The sequence below is a fragment of the Chanodichthys erythropterus genome, chromosome 7 (genome assembly GCF_024489055.1).
Source record: "Chanodichthys erythropterus isolate Z2021 chromosome 7, ASM2448905v1, whole genome shotgun sequence".
NCBI classification, from domain to species: domain Eukaryota; kingdom Metazoa; phylum Chordata; class Actinopteri; order Cypriniformes; family Xenocyprididae; genus Chanodichthys; species Chanodichthys erythropterus.
In genome coordinates this window covers 10,515,762-10,532,639 of record NC_090227.1, presented here as the reverse complement: position 1 = coordinate 10,532,639, position 16,878 = coordinate 10,515,762, and the positions used below count along the sequence as shown (strand labels likewise).

Sequence of the window (16,878 nt, the reverse complement as noted above, 5' to 3'; positions counted from 1 at the left end):
GGACTTGGGCGCTTAACATGTTGATTGGTTGACTCCATGCAACATTTTATTTCAACCACAGTAAGTGTGCAGTAAGAATTGTTTGCTATTCGAATCAACCATAGAGTTTAAAAAAAAAAAAAAAATATATATATATATATATATATATATATATATATATATAATATACAGCTATGGAAAAAATTAAGAGACCACTTAACATTGATTTCTGAACTTGGAGTGGTCTCTTAATTTTTTTTCCATAGCTGTATGTATGTATGTATGTATATGTATATGTATATATATATATATATATATATATATATATATATTTTTTTTTTTTTTTTTTTTTTTTAAATATATTATTCAACCAATGCTGAGGTTCAGGCTTTATTAAACTTATACGCAGAGGATGAAATCCAGTGGAAACTGGAAATTTGCAAGCAGTCCTACATCACCGCCTAATCTTTACAATACTTCAGACCACAATGGAAACTCAAACAGCAACAGGTCTGGGGGGGAAAAAAAGTTCCTGGTAATTTTAGTGGAAAAGTGGCTTAAGACAACACTGATGTTATTTGTATTGCTTGGAAGTCTTATGTAGTAACCTAATGTGTTCAGTTTTACAGCATCTACAACAACATAGTTTTCATTTTCCTCATGAACCTAGAGCATAATATTATATGCACATATATAATTAATGAGCATGAGTTATAGAGCTGTTGGTACTAGATCAGTGACTATAGGAAATTTTCCACAAACCTGCAGCTAGCCATGACTGGTTAGCTGCACAGGTGTGAACTAAAAGAGGGAAACCCCTCTTCTGAAGCAAAGAATGTTTACATATTTTTGCCCATGTATATACAGAAATATACATTAAATACATTGAAAAAAAAAAAAAAAGACGACAAGATGACAGTCATACACTTGCTGGCCATTTTATTGATGTTATTTTACAGTGGAACCAATGATAACAGAATGGAAACCAGCACTTAAAGGCAAAATTAACAAAACAAACAAAAAAAAAATAAATAAAAAAAATAAATTGTTTTCTACATGCTATATCTGAACCTAATTCAATCATGCTCGCTTGGAAAAAAGTTACTTTAATAAAAACATACAATTAAAATAAAATTAATGACTTACAATATACTTCACCATTAACTTCATTTTAAATGTACCTTCCATTGGTTTTCTTCCATGCACATTTCTAACAATATGTATATATTTATATATATAAAAAAGAAAACAAAATTAAGACTTTTAGGCGCATAAAATTCCATAAAGCAGTATTTCACTCGTACAAAGCACCTACAAGTTTAAAAAAACAAAAAAACAAAAAAAAAACCTTACAGTGAATCCTTGTGAAAACAAATGCTGGAACTTGGGAGAGCATCATGAATTTCTGTACAACTCAAATGGATGAGTGATCATCCATGGCTAAACAAACACAGAGCGCCAAAACAGACCAGAATGGAAGTCCAATGCCTCACATTGAAAAATTACAATGTTTTTAAAATAAATATCTCACATCTGCTAAAAATAAATAATGATCTTAACACTTCACTATGGCAAATGCAAAATGAAAAATAGAAATCGATGTGCACTACATTGTTGAGAGGGCAAGTGTTTCTTTAAAGCACTACAGTTGGGAGACTGAACCTTCTGCTGTTACCTTGAGGTAGATAACGCCTTTACAAACTTAGTTAACGTATCGCAAGCCTACGGTTAACGCTTGCTGTGCTGGCATCACGTTTGAGGAAGTTTACAGTATGAACAAAATGACAAAAGGCTTCGCTTTAAATGGAAATGAGGTGGAAAAAGTCAAATAAATACATTAGCCTTAGTTAGTTTCAAAAAAAAAAAAAAAAAAAAAACAGGAAGAGAAAGGCCAAGACGCAACTGCTTATGTCTGTCCTATTGGCTGTCAGTCAGAAGGTCACATTTTGATGTCAGTGGCAGCATCTCCCACACGGTTAGTGCATTATTCCACCCTTTTTTCTTTATTCCTTTGCTTGCAATGAATAAACCATCCATTTCTCTACTTAACAGTCGTTCCTAAGTCTTTCCCTAACCTGTTTCTGAATCTACAGTACACTGTGTGCAAATGTCATGCCGTTAGTTTCTTTTAATATATATCATCAGAGTTGGAACTGAAAATTAGAGGGGAAAAACATGTTTCATGTGTAGGAACTCAGTCCAGCACTTTGGATGAACTTACGAACTTAATTCATTAACATTTAATCCACAAATTTTAAAAAAGAAAAAGTTTCCTTAAAAAGTAACCATATGTAAAAAGATAAATGATTCAAGTACAGAAATACATAACTCTATAAAAAATAAGCTGGACTCTGCTAGAACGGGGTGGATTTTTTAATTTAAATGCTTGAAAATGCTGCTGTAGGTTTTATGGGCAATTTGTGGGGAGCGTTTAACAGCAGAGGGCGTTAGCGTGGCCTGGATGGACTTCAGAGGAATGTCACCCGCTCCTTCGAACCCCGGAATGGCCAGAGACTCCAGCTGCATGTTAAAGACTATCTCGCCGCCACAGGATATGAAGTCACCCTCCGGAGCGGAGACCTCGACGGGCTCGGGGATCTCTGACTCAACCTCCTCACGCTTGCTGAAGAGGCGGTCTAGGTAACTGCTCTGGCAGCTGCTGTTCTCCTTCTGGAGCTGCTCGTCTTTGCGGACATCCCAGCAAGCCTCGTCGATCAGGCTGCTCTCGGCAACGTCGGCGTCCGTGAAACTTTCCCAAGGACAGGGTGCCCGGACGCCGAGCTGTGCCAGGTTGACTAGACACTTCTCTTCTTTTTCCTGACTGATGGACTTGGACATGGAGCCGCAAGGAGCACGAGTGTCCAGTTGGGAAACTGAGGTGTTCAACTCGTTTAGGAGGTCAACGTCACCGGATTCCGGCTGGAGGCTCAGTTTGATGGTGCTGGCGATAAATGAGTCAAAGTCGAAGCCCTGGTTGTGGTTCTGGTGTTTTTCTTGTTCACGATCCTTCTCGGCCACACTGTGGTTTTGAGACGCTTCCTGCAGGGCGATCTGGGCCTTGACCAGTCCGTTCTTCTCACACTTGCTCTTGCCCTTTTTGTCGATCTTCTCTTTGCTCTGCTGTTCTTTCCAGTTAGAGAGGTCGATGATGAGTTTGGGCTCGTAGTAGTGGTTCACCTCACTGTCCCTCCAGATCAAATTATCCAGATAGGATGGGGACACAGCTTTGTAGTTGCAAGTGTAGCTGCACTCCTGGTCGCAGTACTTGTTCTCATGGTGATCTTCCTGTTGCCACGAGTGCTCTGGGGGGAGGTCGAACGATGGATCCTCTAGGAACTTTTCGCACTCTCCATCCATATATTTCCGTGGGTCGATCTGGACCTCCTCCTCGTCTGTGACGTCTGACATAGCTCGAGGATCACGCTGCACATCATCTACTTCATGGGTGCTGTGCAGGTGCCAGTCTTGATCAGAGAACTGACTTTCATGGTACCTACAGTGAGGAAAAAGAGAAACAAATGTCAATTCATTGGGCCTGAAATGTTATAAGTTTGTAAGCTTGACAAACAGTTTTGTAGACTTCTGCTTTTAACCAATTAATTCTGTAGGAACTGTACTTAAATACTGCTTACAAACAAACTAGCTTTGTATTAGCAAGATGGCAGCCAAGAGAACTGACTTTCCTTAAATGAGCTTTGCTTATGCTTACTCTACTCTTACGAAAGTCAAGTCTCACAGAATGATGAACCGACGCTGGTCTTTCTCTATTAAGTGTGAGCTCACCTGTCCCAGTTGTAGATGTGACTGTGGCTCTCATCCATGAGCAAGATGTCATCCACCTCATCCTCAATGTGGAAGGGGTGCGAGGACACTGGTTCATCTAGTGGGAATGAGTAATCGCTCATGTATGGGTGCGCAAGAGCCTCTTCCGCAGTGAGCCGGTCCATGGGGTTAAAGGTCAAGATCTTCTCCAGGAAATCCAAGGCTGCAGTGGACAAATGAATAATAATACATCAGATTTAGGCAGCCATTTATGTTTACTTAAAACAATATAGTTTAGCATCAAGAGTAGCAGAGCTGAGATAATTTTCTAAAACCATGGAGAATCCTATGGATTGCTGCAAAATTGGGTCATAGGAAGGGAGAGTGCAAGAGAGAGTGGTATTCAAGTTTCCAGGAATAAAGAGATGCTTTCCATGAATTGCATGCATTGCATGCATTCTACAAATATGCTTGAGCAACTTACCCTCAGGGCTGACACCAGGCAGTAACTTGGCAAGCGGCGTGTGTGGTTCTGACATGTCGTTCCTGATAAAGACAGGTATTACACTTTGAAGCTCAAGTCTGTCTTCCTCGTGGACTACCGGAATGGATTCCAGAATCAGCTGCATCTGTTCCAGCTCGTGAGCTCCTGCACACACACAAATGATTAATTCAGAAAAACTGTGTCAAAGCAAATTCACTGCCAATATTTGGCACAAAAGATACTTGTATATTAAAAAAACAATTATCTAGTTTAGTGTGCGTGTTTGTCAAGACTGACGGCTAATTTCAACTTCAGGGTTCCCACATTATTTGACCAATGAATTTCCATGACTTTTCCAGTTGTTAAGGATTATTGGATATGGACTTGTAAAAATAAATTTATAGAGACTGAGCTCACAGTAGTTTATAGGCAATGAAATAAACTGGAGCTGGTGTAACTAAAAACATTTATACTCAATAGGGACATTTCCATGACCTTTTACAATTTTATTAATTTCAGTAAATTTTTGGGGCCTCCATATCACAATTTTAAAATGGCCAGATATTTCCTAAGCCTGCATCGAAACTAAAATGCATCGAAACCAACAGTTCTGCCCCAGTTTCCTGTAAGTTTGAAAGAGCTTTTTTCTTTACTACTACGCAAGAAATAAAACCTTGTCCTAGATTATTATAATACACTTCCACCACAGGAAGTAACCTTCAACTACCTGATCATTGTGTGCGCAAGGTAATAGAAGATAATGTCACAAAGATATGAACACCTAAAAAAGGTGGCAGAATAAACACACAAACACACAACGTTTTAATACCTGCAAAGAGTGTTTTTCCAGTCAGCATCTCAGCAAAGATGCACCCAGCGGCCCACATGTCAATGGCTTTGGTGTAGTTATTTGGGGAAAGGAGCAGACGAGGAGAACGATACCATTTCGTGACCAGTCCCTCAGACAGATGCCCCTATGGAACAGAGATGTCACAGTGTCAAAACACAGATCCTTGGAAATAACACTGCAGTTACAAAAATCCTCCAAAAGGATGGCAGAAACTATAACTCACACATGCATTTATGAAATAAGACCCCATACTACATGAGCAGTTAATTCATGTTTCTCATGTCTCATCTTGTTCATTGACGAGGTCATGCACCACATGGCCACATGCACAAAACACTCGGGACAGCTGTACCAGACATTTACTGAGTTAAGCAGGGCTGCCTGCGCATGGCCCAGTTTCACATCTACCCTTCACATGAAAAGGCTTATAATAACTATATGAACATTTAATATTCAGTCAACAGTTTCTAGCTATGCTAGTCAGGTCCATTGTTATTTTCCAAAACATTTTGATGCACTTCATAATTCAAGTATGCATTATGGGTCACTATAGTGTATACTAGTGTACATTGTAGTCTTTGGTCAGTTTTTTTTATTATCGTTTTATTTTTTTCTCTTTCAGGCCAGCTACCATTATGACAGAATCACAAACACATACTCTCATTCTCTCAAAACCCATCTATTTGAATAACACTTAGGGTTTAATGGCACAGACATTTGAAAGTAACTACTGCCCTCCTAGAGTACTATTGTTTGTTACTGCCACAGTAACCCAAGAATTCTCTGTTATGCACAACAGGACCAAGGTTTTGCCAAACCAACCATTGTAGGCTTCTGGCCTATAGATCTAAAGGACACACAGAAAGATAATGACTCAAGGAGGACACAAATGTACAGACAGACAGACAGATCAAGACAGATAAGCAGTCCCTCTTGACAAAGAATCAGGATAATCCGTCTCATGCCTGACACAATGGCAGACAGACAGACAGACAGACAGACAGACAGACAAGTCACTGACATTAGCCAGCACCTCTGGGTCACTTCATTAGAGCTGCATGATTCTGAAACTGAAAAATCACATTTTTTTGTTTCAAAGAGAGACAATTCTCCCACGATTCTGAACAGACAACTAAACAAAATAACTTGTAATTTTCTAGAGGTTTTGACAAAATGTTAATTGCTGCAATCTATTCAAAATGTTTAACTGGAATGAATTATAATAAATAAATAGTTTAAATGAATCATTCAATGACTCACTCAAAAAAACTTCACTTGTTCCATTACTGATTCAAATGTTGACATGATTCAGCATTTCTGAACAAATCTCTTGAATTAATGATTCATGACATTTAACAGTCCCTTATCGATACAATCATTATTTGAAGTGCCAAGTTACTTTCATAAGGTGATTTGCTCTATTGCATTGCTTTCATAGACATCAGTGTTTATATCCAAACTATAAACTTTTATTCAATTTTATTTTACTTCTGTGATCATTTGAATATTTGTATCATGGAAATGTAATACTGTGTGGTTGAAAAGACTGTCTGTGAAGCCGTTTCATACCTAGATAGCCTTTTTCTGGGACAGTGGTCAAACACTTTTTTTTTTTTTTTTTTTTAAAGAATAATCGTGCAGCTCTACTGTTCACAGTGTCAAACACCCTCAAAACACTCAGTGTGTTCAGCCAGTGGCCCAAAACAAAAAAAGTTCTAGTGATTCTTGAGGCAAGATATAACTCCACAGTTCACTGTAAGGGCTATTTCTGTCTCCATGGTCATGTTCTTTTTGCAGGGTATCTGTCAAGCTGTTAAAACCAGATTACAGCAGACCGTATGTTCACAATTGGCCATTTAAAAACCTTCTCTGGACCAACAAATACCAACAGAGCCCGACAGACTAGGGAATCATTTTACATCACAACCAGACCTCAGTGACCTTTCACTCCCTCTTAAAACAGCACAGATGCTTGGAAGAACACCAACTTAAAAGGATTACTAAACAATCGTCATAGTCATAGTTTCTGCGTCAAAGGTCTTGCACAGGGTTACATAATGCAATGAGAGCAGATTACCTGGAAGTAGATTACTAACATTCAGATCACATTCTACTCAAAGACTGTGTGAAAGAAAGACCCTGCTAAAGGATTAAACTTAAAACTCTCCTTAACCGAAGGAGAAATCCATTGCCTGTAATGGCAAGGTTAGATTTTAAAGTTATCCGATCAAAATGTAAGCTGTGCTTCCAGGAAAGTGGATCCTTGCTAGCCCAGGTCAAAGATGCCCATCCGCAAGTCTGTTTGGGGTCATTACATCTATGCAGGTTTAGTCTCAGATGAATAGCACAACTCTCCTCAACTTGCTGCAGGATATCATAAATCATAAGGCTGCACAATAAATCGATAAAACCAAATCGTCATAAGGCTTAAAGGCAGCGATTTATGCACTGCATGTTTCAGAGTGAAGCGTGAGACACTGAATCTGGCTAAAGTATTTATATACTGCACAATTAAATGTTAAGTCATTCATATTAATACAGAAGAACTGGGATAAAAGTTTAAAGTTTGGATATAAACACTGATGTCTATGGAAGTGATCAAAACAGAACAAATCACCTTTTGAAAGCAGCTTGGCGCTTCAAATAATGATTGTATCGATTACCTCATTACGCCACCAGGTGACGACAAGTGACAATGTATTTGCAATTTAATCATTAATTCAAGAGATTCAAAAACGCTGATTAAAAAAAAACAACGATTCATCCAGTAATGAAACGAGTTAAGTATTTATGAGTGAGTCATTGATTCATTCAAACCATTTTTAATAAGGATTCATTCAGATTAAACATTTTAAATAGATGTCATCAATTGATATTGTATCACAACCTCTAGTAATTTACACGTTATTTTGGGCAATTCCACGCAAAGGTCATCTTTACCATGAAAAAAAAAAGTTTTAACCAAAAGAACAAAACCCTTTTTAAATTGTCCATTTAGGTCTGTAATATACTGTATTAATGTGCTCTAACAGAAATTTTAAGAAAATTGCCTTGTTTATCCACAATATATGTGGTAAGCAACAATGCTTAAATTAAATTTTCAACCAACCATATTTCATGCTTTCAAAAAAGGGATCAAAGACCCCATTTTTTAAACTTTATTTTAGCAGTAAGCATTGTGTAGAAAGATGGAGGCATGCCTGAGAAATAAATACACTCATTTAGTCATAACAGCACTGCCTGATGAATTTATAAGAGCTAGAATAAAGAGGTCAGGACGCTTCAGAACTCTGTCACGTCCGTAACGTTTTAAAGATTAAGTTTATGTCATATAACAATTATAAATGCAAATAACTTGAAACTTTATATGCAAAGCTAAATTATGTTTATGCTTATTAGGATCAACAATTCATTTCACTACGTTGCTCTGAACAACCATAATAAGCGTTACGGACGTGACCGTTACGGACGCTTCATATTAAATCCTATGAGTTTGCTTCTTTATATTGCTATCATCTGTTTCAGGCTTACCATATCAGAACATATCCAATAATCGCAATACTCTTTGTGCTTTGTTAGTTTTAATATGAAAAAGGTTTAACTTTCAAATTCAGTCGATTTTATAACAAAATTTAAACAATAGATGTCGCTCTTTAATAGCCTACGGCGCGTGACAGATTAGCTACTGCAGCGCCTGTAAGCGGCGGATCAGGTGCACATGAACCGATCTTCTCTTCCTCTTGCCAGAGAACGAAATATGAACATCAAAAGGTAGGCCTATATGATACAGTACAACTTATAGAAGAGCATTGTGTCTCATAGGACACTTCCCTCGAGAATTGGGATGTCGCGTTACCGGTTGGTTAAAAATGAATAGCCTAGCCTATATTGATCACAATCCGCGCGATCAAGCTGACAAAATGAAAATAATAAGATTGCAATAATTTTGACTTGAAATAAAGTTTGATCATTTTGACTCAAGACTCCGCTTTAAACTCTGAAAACTAGACGAAAAACCGTGTGGTCATTTAGACACAAAACATAAAACTGACATGATTGCGATTGGCAATAGTGTCAATCGGTTCACCTGACTGTGGGGAAAACATGCGATTTTAAACTGCTTTATGATAAACATAAATATTTGTCAATGTATTTTAGCAAGCAGTTCTGTAAGAAGGAAAATCATGGTCTCTAAATTGATTCTTGAACAACGCACATGCTGGTCAACATGAGAAATAGGTCTAATCCATAACCTTTTGCACTACAGAGTATAACGTTACATTTGTATAAAGTTTAGTAAAAACTTGATAAATTGTGGAGTCTTACCATACTGGTATCCCAGATTTCAGTATTTGGTGGTTTAAATGCTTGCTTGAGGTCTCTGTGAAAGTTTTAAAGCAGTTTTAAACCAAGTCTTTTGTGCCGCTTTCAGACCGGTCACATCCGTAACGGAAAACTGTCACATCCGTAACATTGTTTTTTCCTCATTAATGCGAACATGAAAAATTAAATAAAATTATTATTTTATGCTCTGTGGAGAGCCAACCCTTCTTCATTCAGTGGGCAGTATTACTTTTGGTTTGCTCAATGTAATTCACAGAATTCTTAAAAAATATGTTGTCACCCAAATCTTAGTGACTTTTTTTGTCACGTCCGTAACGCTGTATATTTCCCTCATCTAAAATATAAAACAGTTGAATAGACTGACATTTTTCTAATGTCTGGACTCCTTTAGTAAGGGATTATGAATATATAAATAGACGGTTCAATATGTTACTATTAAATGCATTCTTTGAGCGTTTATATTTCAAGTTTTGACTCCAAATGTCACGTCCATAACGCTGGAATTGCCCTTTTGTTAAGTTGTCCGTTTACAATCGTGGGAGACTGCGATCTTTTAAAAAAAAAAAAAAAAGTTTGATTCTTAATTTATCCAGAATTGTGCAGCTCTTACATATTAAATAATTTATTTTACAGTAAAATATAAATATTTTGTATAATAATAATAATAATAATAATAATAATGAACAAATTATGACATATTACACACAATTTAATAGAAAAAGCATGTGCAATAGCAAGAGAGATGCCAAGCACAAAAAGGAAAATATTCAAAAATATTTAAAATTAGGTTTATTTCCAGATAGTTCTGTCTGCCGTTTTTAATTGCCATTCCTAACAAATTAGAGAACATGTGCTTATTAAGGAATTGACAAGAGCAGAGTCTCATAGGGTCAATGCAATACAAATGTCTGTGTAAATGCTTCTTGAGAAAGTCAAACCAAGCCAGTCATGACACATTTTAGGCAACTCATTTGAATGTTAAATAAATCCACCCTCGCTGGTGGTGTGAGGTGGCAGATGACTCATACAGACCGTGAGCTGGGCTCCAAACCAAACAGCAAGAGGTTTAAATGTCAGACAGAATTGACAGACTCCAATCACACCTCATATTTATTGCCATTGCTAAGGCAAGCATTACTATTGCTCAAAATTAGGGGGCTGTTTGCAATATGGACATGAATTACACTTCAAATCACACAGCATTATGGAAAAACTTTTTATCTTATTCAACAAAAAAAGAAAAAAGATTTCACACCTCACTTTGATCTTTTATATGAGAAAGCAGGGTGTACATTTAAAAAAAAAAAAAAACTCTTTCATTTCAGTTCTCAGATCATCGGAGGCCACAAAAGTAGGTCAAATCCAAAGTCTGGTGCAGGACTGGTTCCAGAGCTCCCCTGTAAAATGAGTCAATGTCAGAAAGCGCTGAGAGAAGTGAAAAACACTCTGGGCCCAATTTATGCCTCTAAAAGTCCCCCGTGTACAAGAAAGTCTCTTGACACCACATTTAACGTATGCACATGCGCACAATGAACGGAGCGGAGCCCCTCTACAGCTCAATGGGGGGGGAAAAAAAAACAGCCTTTGGTAATCTGACAAAAACTCCAAAACCTCAAACGGCTGCAGAGACAAGGTAAAACATGTCTGAACCCAATGACACAAGCAAACATCAAAAGCAGGACTTGGAGGAAGACCAGAATCCAGAGTGCTCAGCCCAAAAAAGACAAATAGAAGAGAGGAGAGGGAGAAGGGAAGTAGGGGGTTGATCCCAGTGCACGTGAATTCCAAACATTCCTCAGACTGGGTCGGATTTCTAGAGCAGAGCATAAAAAGACCCTCGAAAAACAAGCAGCTGCCCTTTAATACAGGACTCTTACAATACTGAAGGGCTCACATTCTACACTTAATACCAGTTTTTTCCTCTGAGGTCTACTTCATTTTAATTACGCTTTTTGCATCAACAACATAGTTATAGTTTTACATTTTTCCAGCTTCTTTTACCTTTACTAAACAGGCCATTTGCTACTGTACCTTTAAGACTTGTATAAAAGACTGCAGTTGCTGAATACTCAGTATGTAATACATGACTTTTTTTTTTTTTACTAGGAGCGCTGTAGCCCCATACTGAAAATTGTAGGACATCCATGGTATCCATTCAATACCAAAATGTACTAATAAAATTAGCCAGTTATGAATGGACCTAATGTGTGCTTGGTGTTCTTATTGTTTGTAGATTAACAGCATGCTCAAGAAAAACGATTTAAATTAATTGAGTAGCCCTTCGCACCTCACATGATGATATGTATGACATAGAATTGCTGCCCATGTATAGCACTACAAATCAGTCATCTATGATGTTCCATTATAGTTAAGATGTATCCTTTAAAAGGTAGTAGTAGCTACTGACTAGGGTTTAGAATAGTGGTCAACCAATATATTGGTTGATATCTGGCATTATTTGATTATCGGCATCAGTCAATACGTTTTTCTGTTTGGTGTAAGAAGCAGACTTTTGAAAGTCCATATTGTTGATCACTAGTTATCACAAAGCTCATGTTAACGTAACAAAGAACTAGGGCTGGACGATTATGGCCTAAAATCAAAACCTCGATTAATTGAACATTTTACCTCGATTACGATTAATGGACGATTATTTTTGTTTCTGTTTTTATTTTTTTTATTTTTTTTGCCCTCATAGTTTAAGGTTTGTACTGAAAATATGACCATTAAAGGTTTTTTCCTATTGAAAGAGCGATCTGACACAGCTCACTTTCAGCAATTATTTTATCTATGGTTTGTAACATTTCTTACAGATTTCTGCTCGTTGTAAATAGTTCCTTCAAAAGTAGAAAAACATATGCTATAATAACTTTTGAGTTTCTAAGCTACTGTTGTCAAATCACTGGACAGTGCTGACAACTAGTTTCTGTGTTCCTCTCAGTGCGCGCGATCTTCACGCATTGCGCAGCTACTGTTTGTATGAGTGTCGTGTCACAAAGCAGCTGTGCGAGCGCGTTAGCTCAATATAATACACATCCGATCGTCTAATCGCTTGAATGTCCAAAGCATAAAACATACAACTGACAAAGTTTAGTGAATACGCAAGTCTCACCGCTTGCGCGCCATCACTGTGTTGAACCGGCCGGTTAAACCTCCGTGTTTTGCTTTTTTGCCACTGACTGGACGGGACGGAGTCATGTGGCTACATACGCTGTACTATGTTTTTAAGTCGGAAGTATTAACAGTATTAAAAAAACGAAATAACCGACATGGGAAAATTACGTCGGTTAGAGGTTCTGAATTTCAGTTTCGATTACTTTTCGATTAATCGTCCAGCCCTACAAAACTATTAAAAGAATAAGAAAATGTGTCCAAATTAACAGATCATTTGCCTCTGATGCAGCAAATAAAAATCCACCAAATACATATCAAATTACTTTCTTCCATACACAAAGCATATTCTTCTAGTCACGGATGAATCATTACCTCTCCAGGTCTGAGAAAGATCATTCAAACATTTCTTAATTACACTTTCACCAACTCTGACTAGTACTGCCATGCTCCAAACAATTATTTTTTTTTTTTTTAGGCTGAGAGCTTTGCTTATGTTTAGCACTTAAACAGACTCTTTGAATTACAGCTTGCAGCTAGATCATATTTAGCTCTTAAAAACTGACCCCATTTGCATGGACAGAAGCCCTGTCCTACTGGATGCTGGCAATTTTAAAGACTGTCTTCATTGGATTGACTTTTTAAGCAATAGAGTACTTTAGTTGCAGAAAGAGGAAAAACTTAATTCACTAAAAATCCCCCCTATGCTAGAGCTGCATGATTCTGGATAAACTGAGAATCAATTTCTTTAAATTAGAAATCACGATTCTCCCACATAAACTGATTCCAAATTCTATTTCTGACGTACACCAAGAACTTGTGCTACTTCTGACAAGGGCATATGAATTTGGAATGGTTGCCTTATGTCATGTCCAGTGTAGACTCAGTCTGTTATGGTGAAAAGCATCTTGACAACAGTCACATCCGGTGTAGACGCACTGTAAGGGTTGCTTCCCACAAACCTCCATACGCCACCACTAAAGTGCTGACTGCAGGAAAGGGTCGTTTCACAGAGGAATCATACACACACACGCTCTTCTCTTTCTCCATCTATCAATGCACAAAACTGCTTGAACAGGTCAGCAAAAGTGAGCACACAGCAGTTTGACAATACTCGATGCAGCAAAGAGAGAAAAATCGAGAGAGAGAGAGAGAGAGAGAGAGAGACAAAGGGAGGAATGGATAGAAGTAAAAGTGTGAGAAAGTTTGCTTCTCAACATCTCTTTCAGCCTCTTCTTAAAAAATAAAAAAAATAAAAAAATACTGACAATCAGCAAGCATGCTTACATGAAAGAACATCCAAATTAATAATTCGGTTATACTTAGTGTACGTGTCATGTAAATGTGTTACATGCACCTCTTTTAATCTGAATTCTGTCATTTCAAAATTTGCCATTTCCTTATACCTGTGTGTGTCTGAACAAAAGAATTTGAGCACTATCCAGTTGTTAAGTCTGACGTCACGCTGCAGCGATTCCGGGTCCTAACGCTCCATCTCATACCACAAGAAAACAACAAATGGTGCTACATACACGTTGTGGTGTAATACTACAAAAAAGTATATAATTATAACCTTTATCTCCATACCAAAATGCCAGATGGCCAGACAATGATTCATCTCTTATAAATCGTTAAAATATTAATATCTGTGACGCTGTGAGTATGGAGACTGTTGTGTACACTGTAAGTATTTAAAATGTTTAACTTTTTAAAATGATTGATGTTTAAAATGAATAAATAGCGCTCATAAACGGCTGTCGATGGCATTCTCAAGTGAAACGAGTCGAGGCTTGGACCCGGAAACGGCGTTCCTTACGTCACGACTTAACAAGCGGATAAGAAACAAGTAGTTAAAGATAACTCAGCTAATCAAAGAAAACATCTGTGGTGAAGAGGAAAGCAATTCCTTACAAGATTACTAAATAAGGGACATAAACCAACACTGAAATTAAAGTTTTCATTTAGCCGCAAACTGAAAATGTATTTAATAATGAATAATCAACAGTTGTATATAGTGTTGCAAAATTCCGGGAATTTTCAAAGCTGGAAACTTTCCATGGGAATTAACGGGAATATATGTGAATTAACGGGAATTTGCAAAATTGCAGGTTAGCCTATAACAGGGTACTTAAATGTAGTTGAAAAAAACATCTTGCAGCATAATTTGGGTTAAAACAACCAGATTTAATCCAATTTCAGTTGAATTTTTACCCTGACATTCACACAGCACACTACTTACTGCAGAGCTATTGAGGCCACACCCCCTGCACGCACTGTGCATTCCCCCAGTCCATATCATGCACATTTGATCAAAAATACAGAAAAAACAGTAATATTGTGAAATATAACTACAATTCAAAATAATGGTTTTCTATTTTAATAGACATTATTTTAATACACATTCTGTGATGCAAAGATGAATTTTCAGCATCATTACTCCAGTCTTCAGTGTCACATGATCCTTCAGAAATCGTTCTAATATGCTGATTAGATACTCAATTATCAATGTTGGAAACAGTTGTGCTGCTTAATATTTTTTATAACCTGTGATTCAGGATTCGGGATTGTTTGAGAATAAAAATGTAAAGATCAGCACTTATTTAAAAATAGAAATATTTTGTAACAATAATATACACTACCAGTCAAAATTTTGGGGTCAGTAATTTTTTTCCTTTTTTTTTTTGAAAGAAATTAATACTTTTATTCAGCAAGGATGTGTGAAATTGATTTAAAAAAAAAAAGTGATATTAAAGTGATATTGTTAGAAAAGATTTCTGTTTTGAATAAATGCTATTCTTTTTAACTTTTTATTCATCGGTGAATCCTAAAAAATAAAAAGTATTACAAAAAAATATTAAGCAGCGCAACCGTTTCAAACATTAACAGTAACTGAGTATCAAATCAGCATATTAGAGTGATTTCTGAAGGATCATGTGACACTGAAATAAATCACATAACAACTGCTGCAATAAAAATATTTATTTTACTAAATTAGAATTAATTGAATGCGAAAAAGAAATTTCATGTTATGACCAAACAAAATGTTTATTATTTATGTTTGTATATGATACATTTTATATAAATATTATAAATTCCCATAAATTCCTGTACATTCTTGTTAAGTTTCCAAATTGGAATATTTCCAAAATTCCCCCAGTTAAGTTCCCGTGGAAAGTTTCTGGAAATTTACTTGTTTTCATGACAGATGTGATACATTCTCAAATCTTATTCAGAATAATTTATGCTTTTTCTATGCATGATAAACACCAAAGTATACCTCACTTTGTATGCGCACCACCCGATTATTATTTTTTTTTATTACTTTGTACGCGAAGGTCGCACATGCGCATTTAATTTTTTTGCAGTAATTAGTTTATCCACAAGGTGGCAACTGTGCCCTGGGGTAGTTGAAGAAAAACTGCATAAACAGAACAGACCGGAACACATGCAAGCTACAGCGACAATGAAGGCCTACACAGATGAGAGATTGTGCGAAGAGGTTAAAAAAAAAAAAAAAAAAAAAAGTACCCTCATTTGTACAACTCTAGCATGAAAGAATACAAAGTTATTTACATGGTTTGTAACTGGTGGCGAGAGATTGCTCAAATCTGCGCATGTGTCAAACGTCTGTGTATGCGTACGAGTCAAATGAAGTACAAATTAAGTATACTTCGAGCTTGACATGGTCATTGATTTCTCAAACTTTCAAGTTGTCAAGCCAGTAGAGCAGCTGAATCAGTAATTACAGGACCAGAGCCTGATATTGTCTCTCAATTTTCTTGTTCCCTGTAGAACAAACCCAGTCCAGAGTATGTGTGGGGGAGTGACAGCAGCTATTCATAGACCTGAAGCAGGAACAGCTCTCTCTCTAAAAGGCTCTGGAGGAGGCGTCTGAGTACATGTGTGAGATCTGGCTGGCATATGGATCATGTGAGTCAAAAGAGGAGAAATGATTACAAATTTGAGACACGTGTATGCTTGGATCCAGCCACAACCCCTAACATCAGTGAAATTACCCCTCTACAACTTCTCTTTCACACTCTCTCACGCACACACACACACTTCAAGTGAAAGAAATGCATTCAGGATGTGGAGAAATACTGGACATTTAACTCTGATTCCACAAAGGAACAGCTGTTTCATTCGTTCATAATATTTCTGAAGTGTTCCTGTCTGCTTCCTTTCAATACACACACGACACAAACAACCGGGTATGAGGAAACTGCACTGGAAGTTAACGTACGGGAAAGAGCGTCAGAGAAACAGGAAGCTGGAGGTGTCATTTCAAGGACTGTGGCACTACTATTTACTTCCTGTTAAACAATGAATCAGTGGATGGAATAAAAGC

At 37.0% G+C, this 16,878-nt stretch overlaps 1 protein-coding gene across 2 annotated transcripts in view; it reads right to left on the bottom strand.

The window, feature by feature from the left end:
• Window positions 1–898: 898 nt before the first annotated feature.
• The window catches only part of mapk6 (mitogen-activated protein kinase 6), a 29,833-nt gene continuing 13,853 nt past the window's right edge, over window positions 899–16,878 (bottom strand). For both annotated transcript variants that reach the window (XM_067389812.1, XM_067389813.1), the window contains exons 3-6: window positions 5,055–5,199; window positions 4,226–4,390; window positions 3,763–3,964; window positions 899–3,472 (exon numbers count right to left, since the gene is read on the bottom strand). In XM_067389812.1, coding sequence (XP_067245913.1) covers window positions 2,353–3,472; window positions 3,763–3,964; window positions 4,226–4,390; window positions 5,055–5,199 — 1,632 coding nt within the window. In that variant the 3' untranslated portion in view covers window positions 899–2,352. The remainder of the gene's footprint in view (window positions 3,473–3,762; window positions 3,965–4,225; window positions 4,391–5,054; window positions 5,200–16,878) is intronic.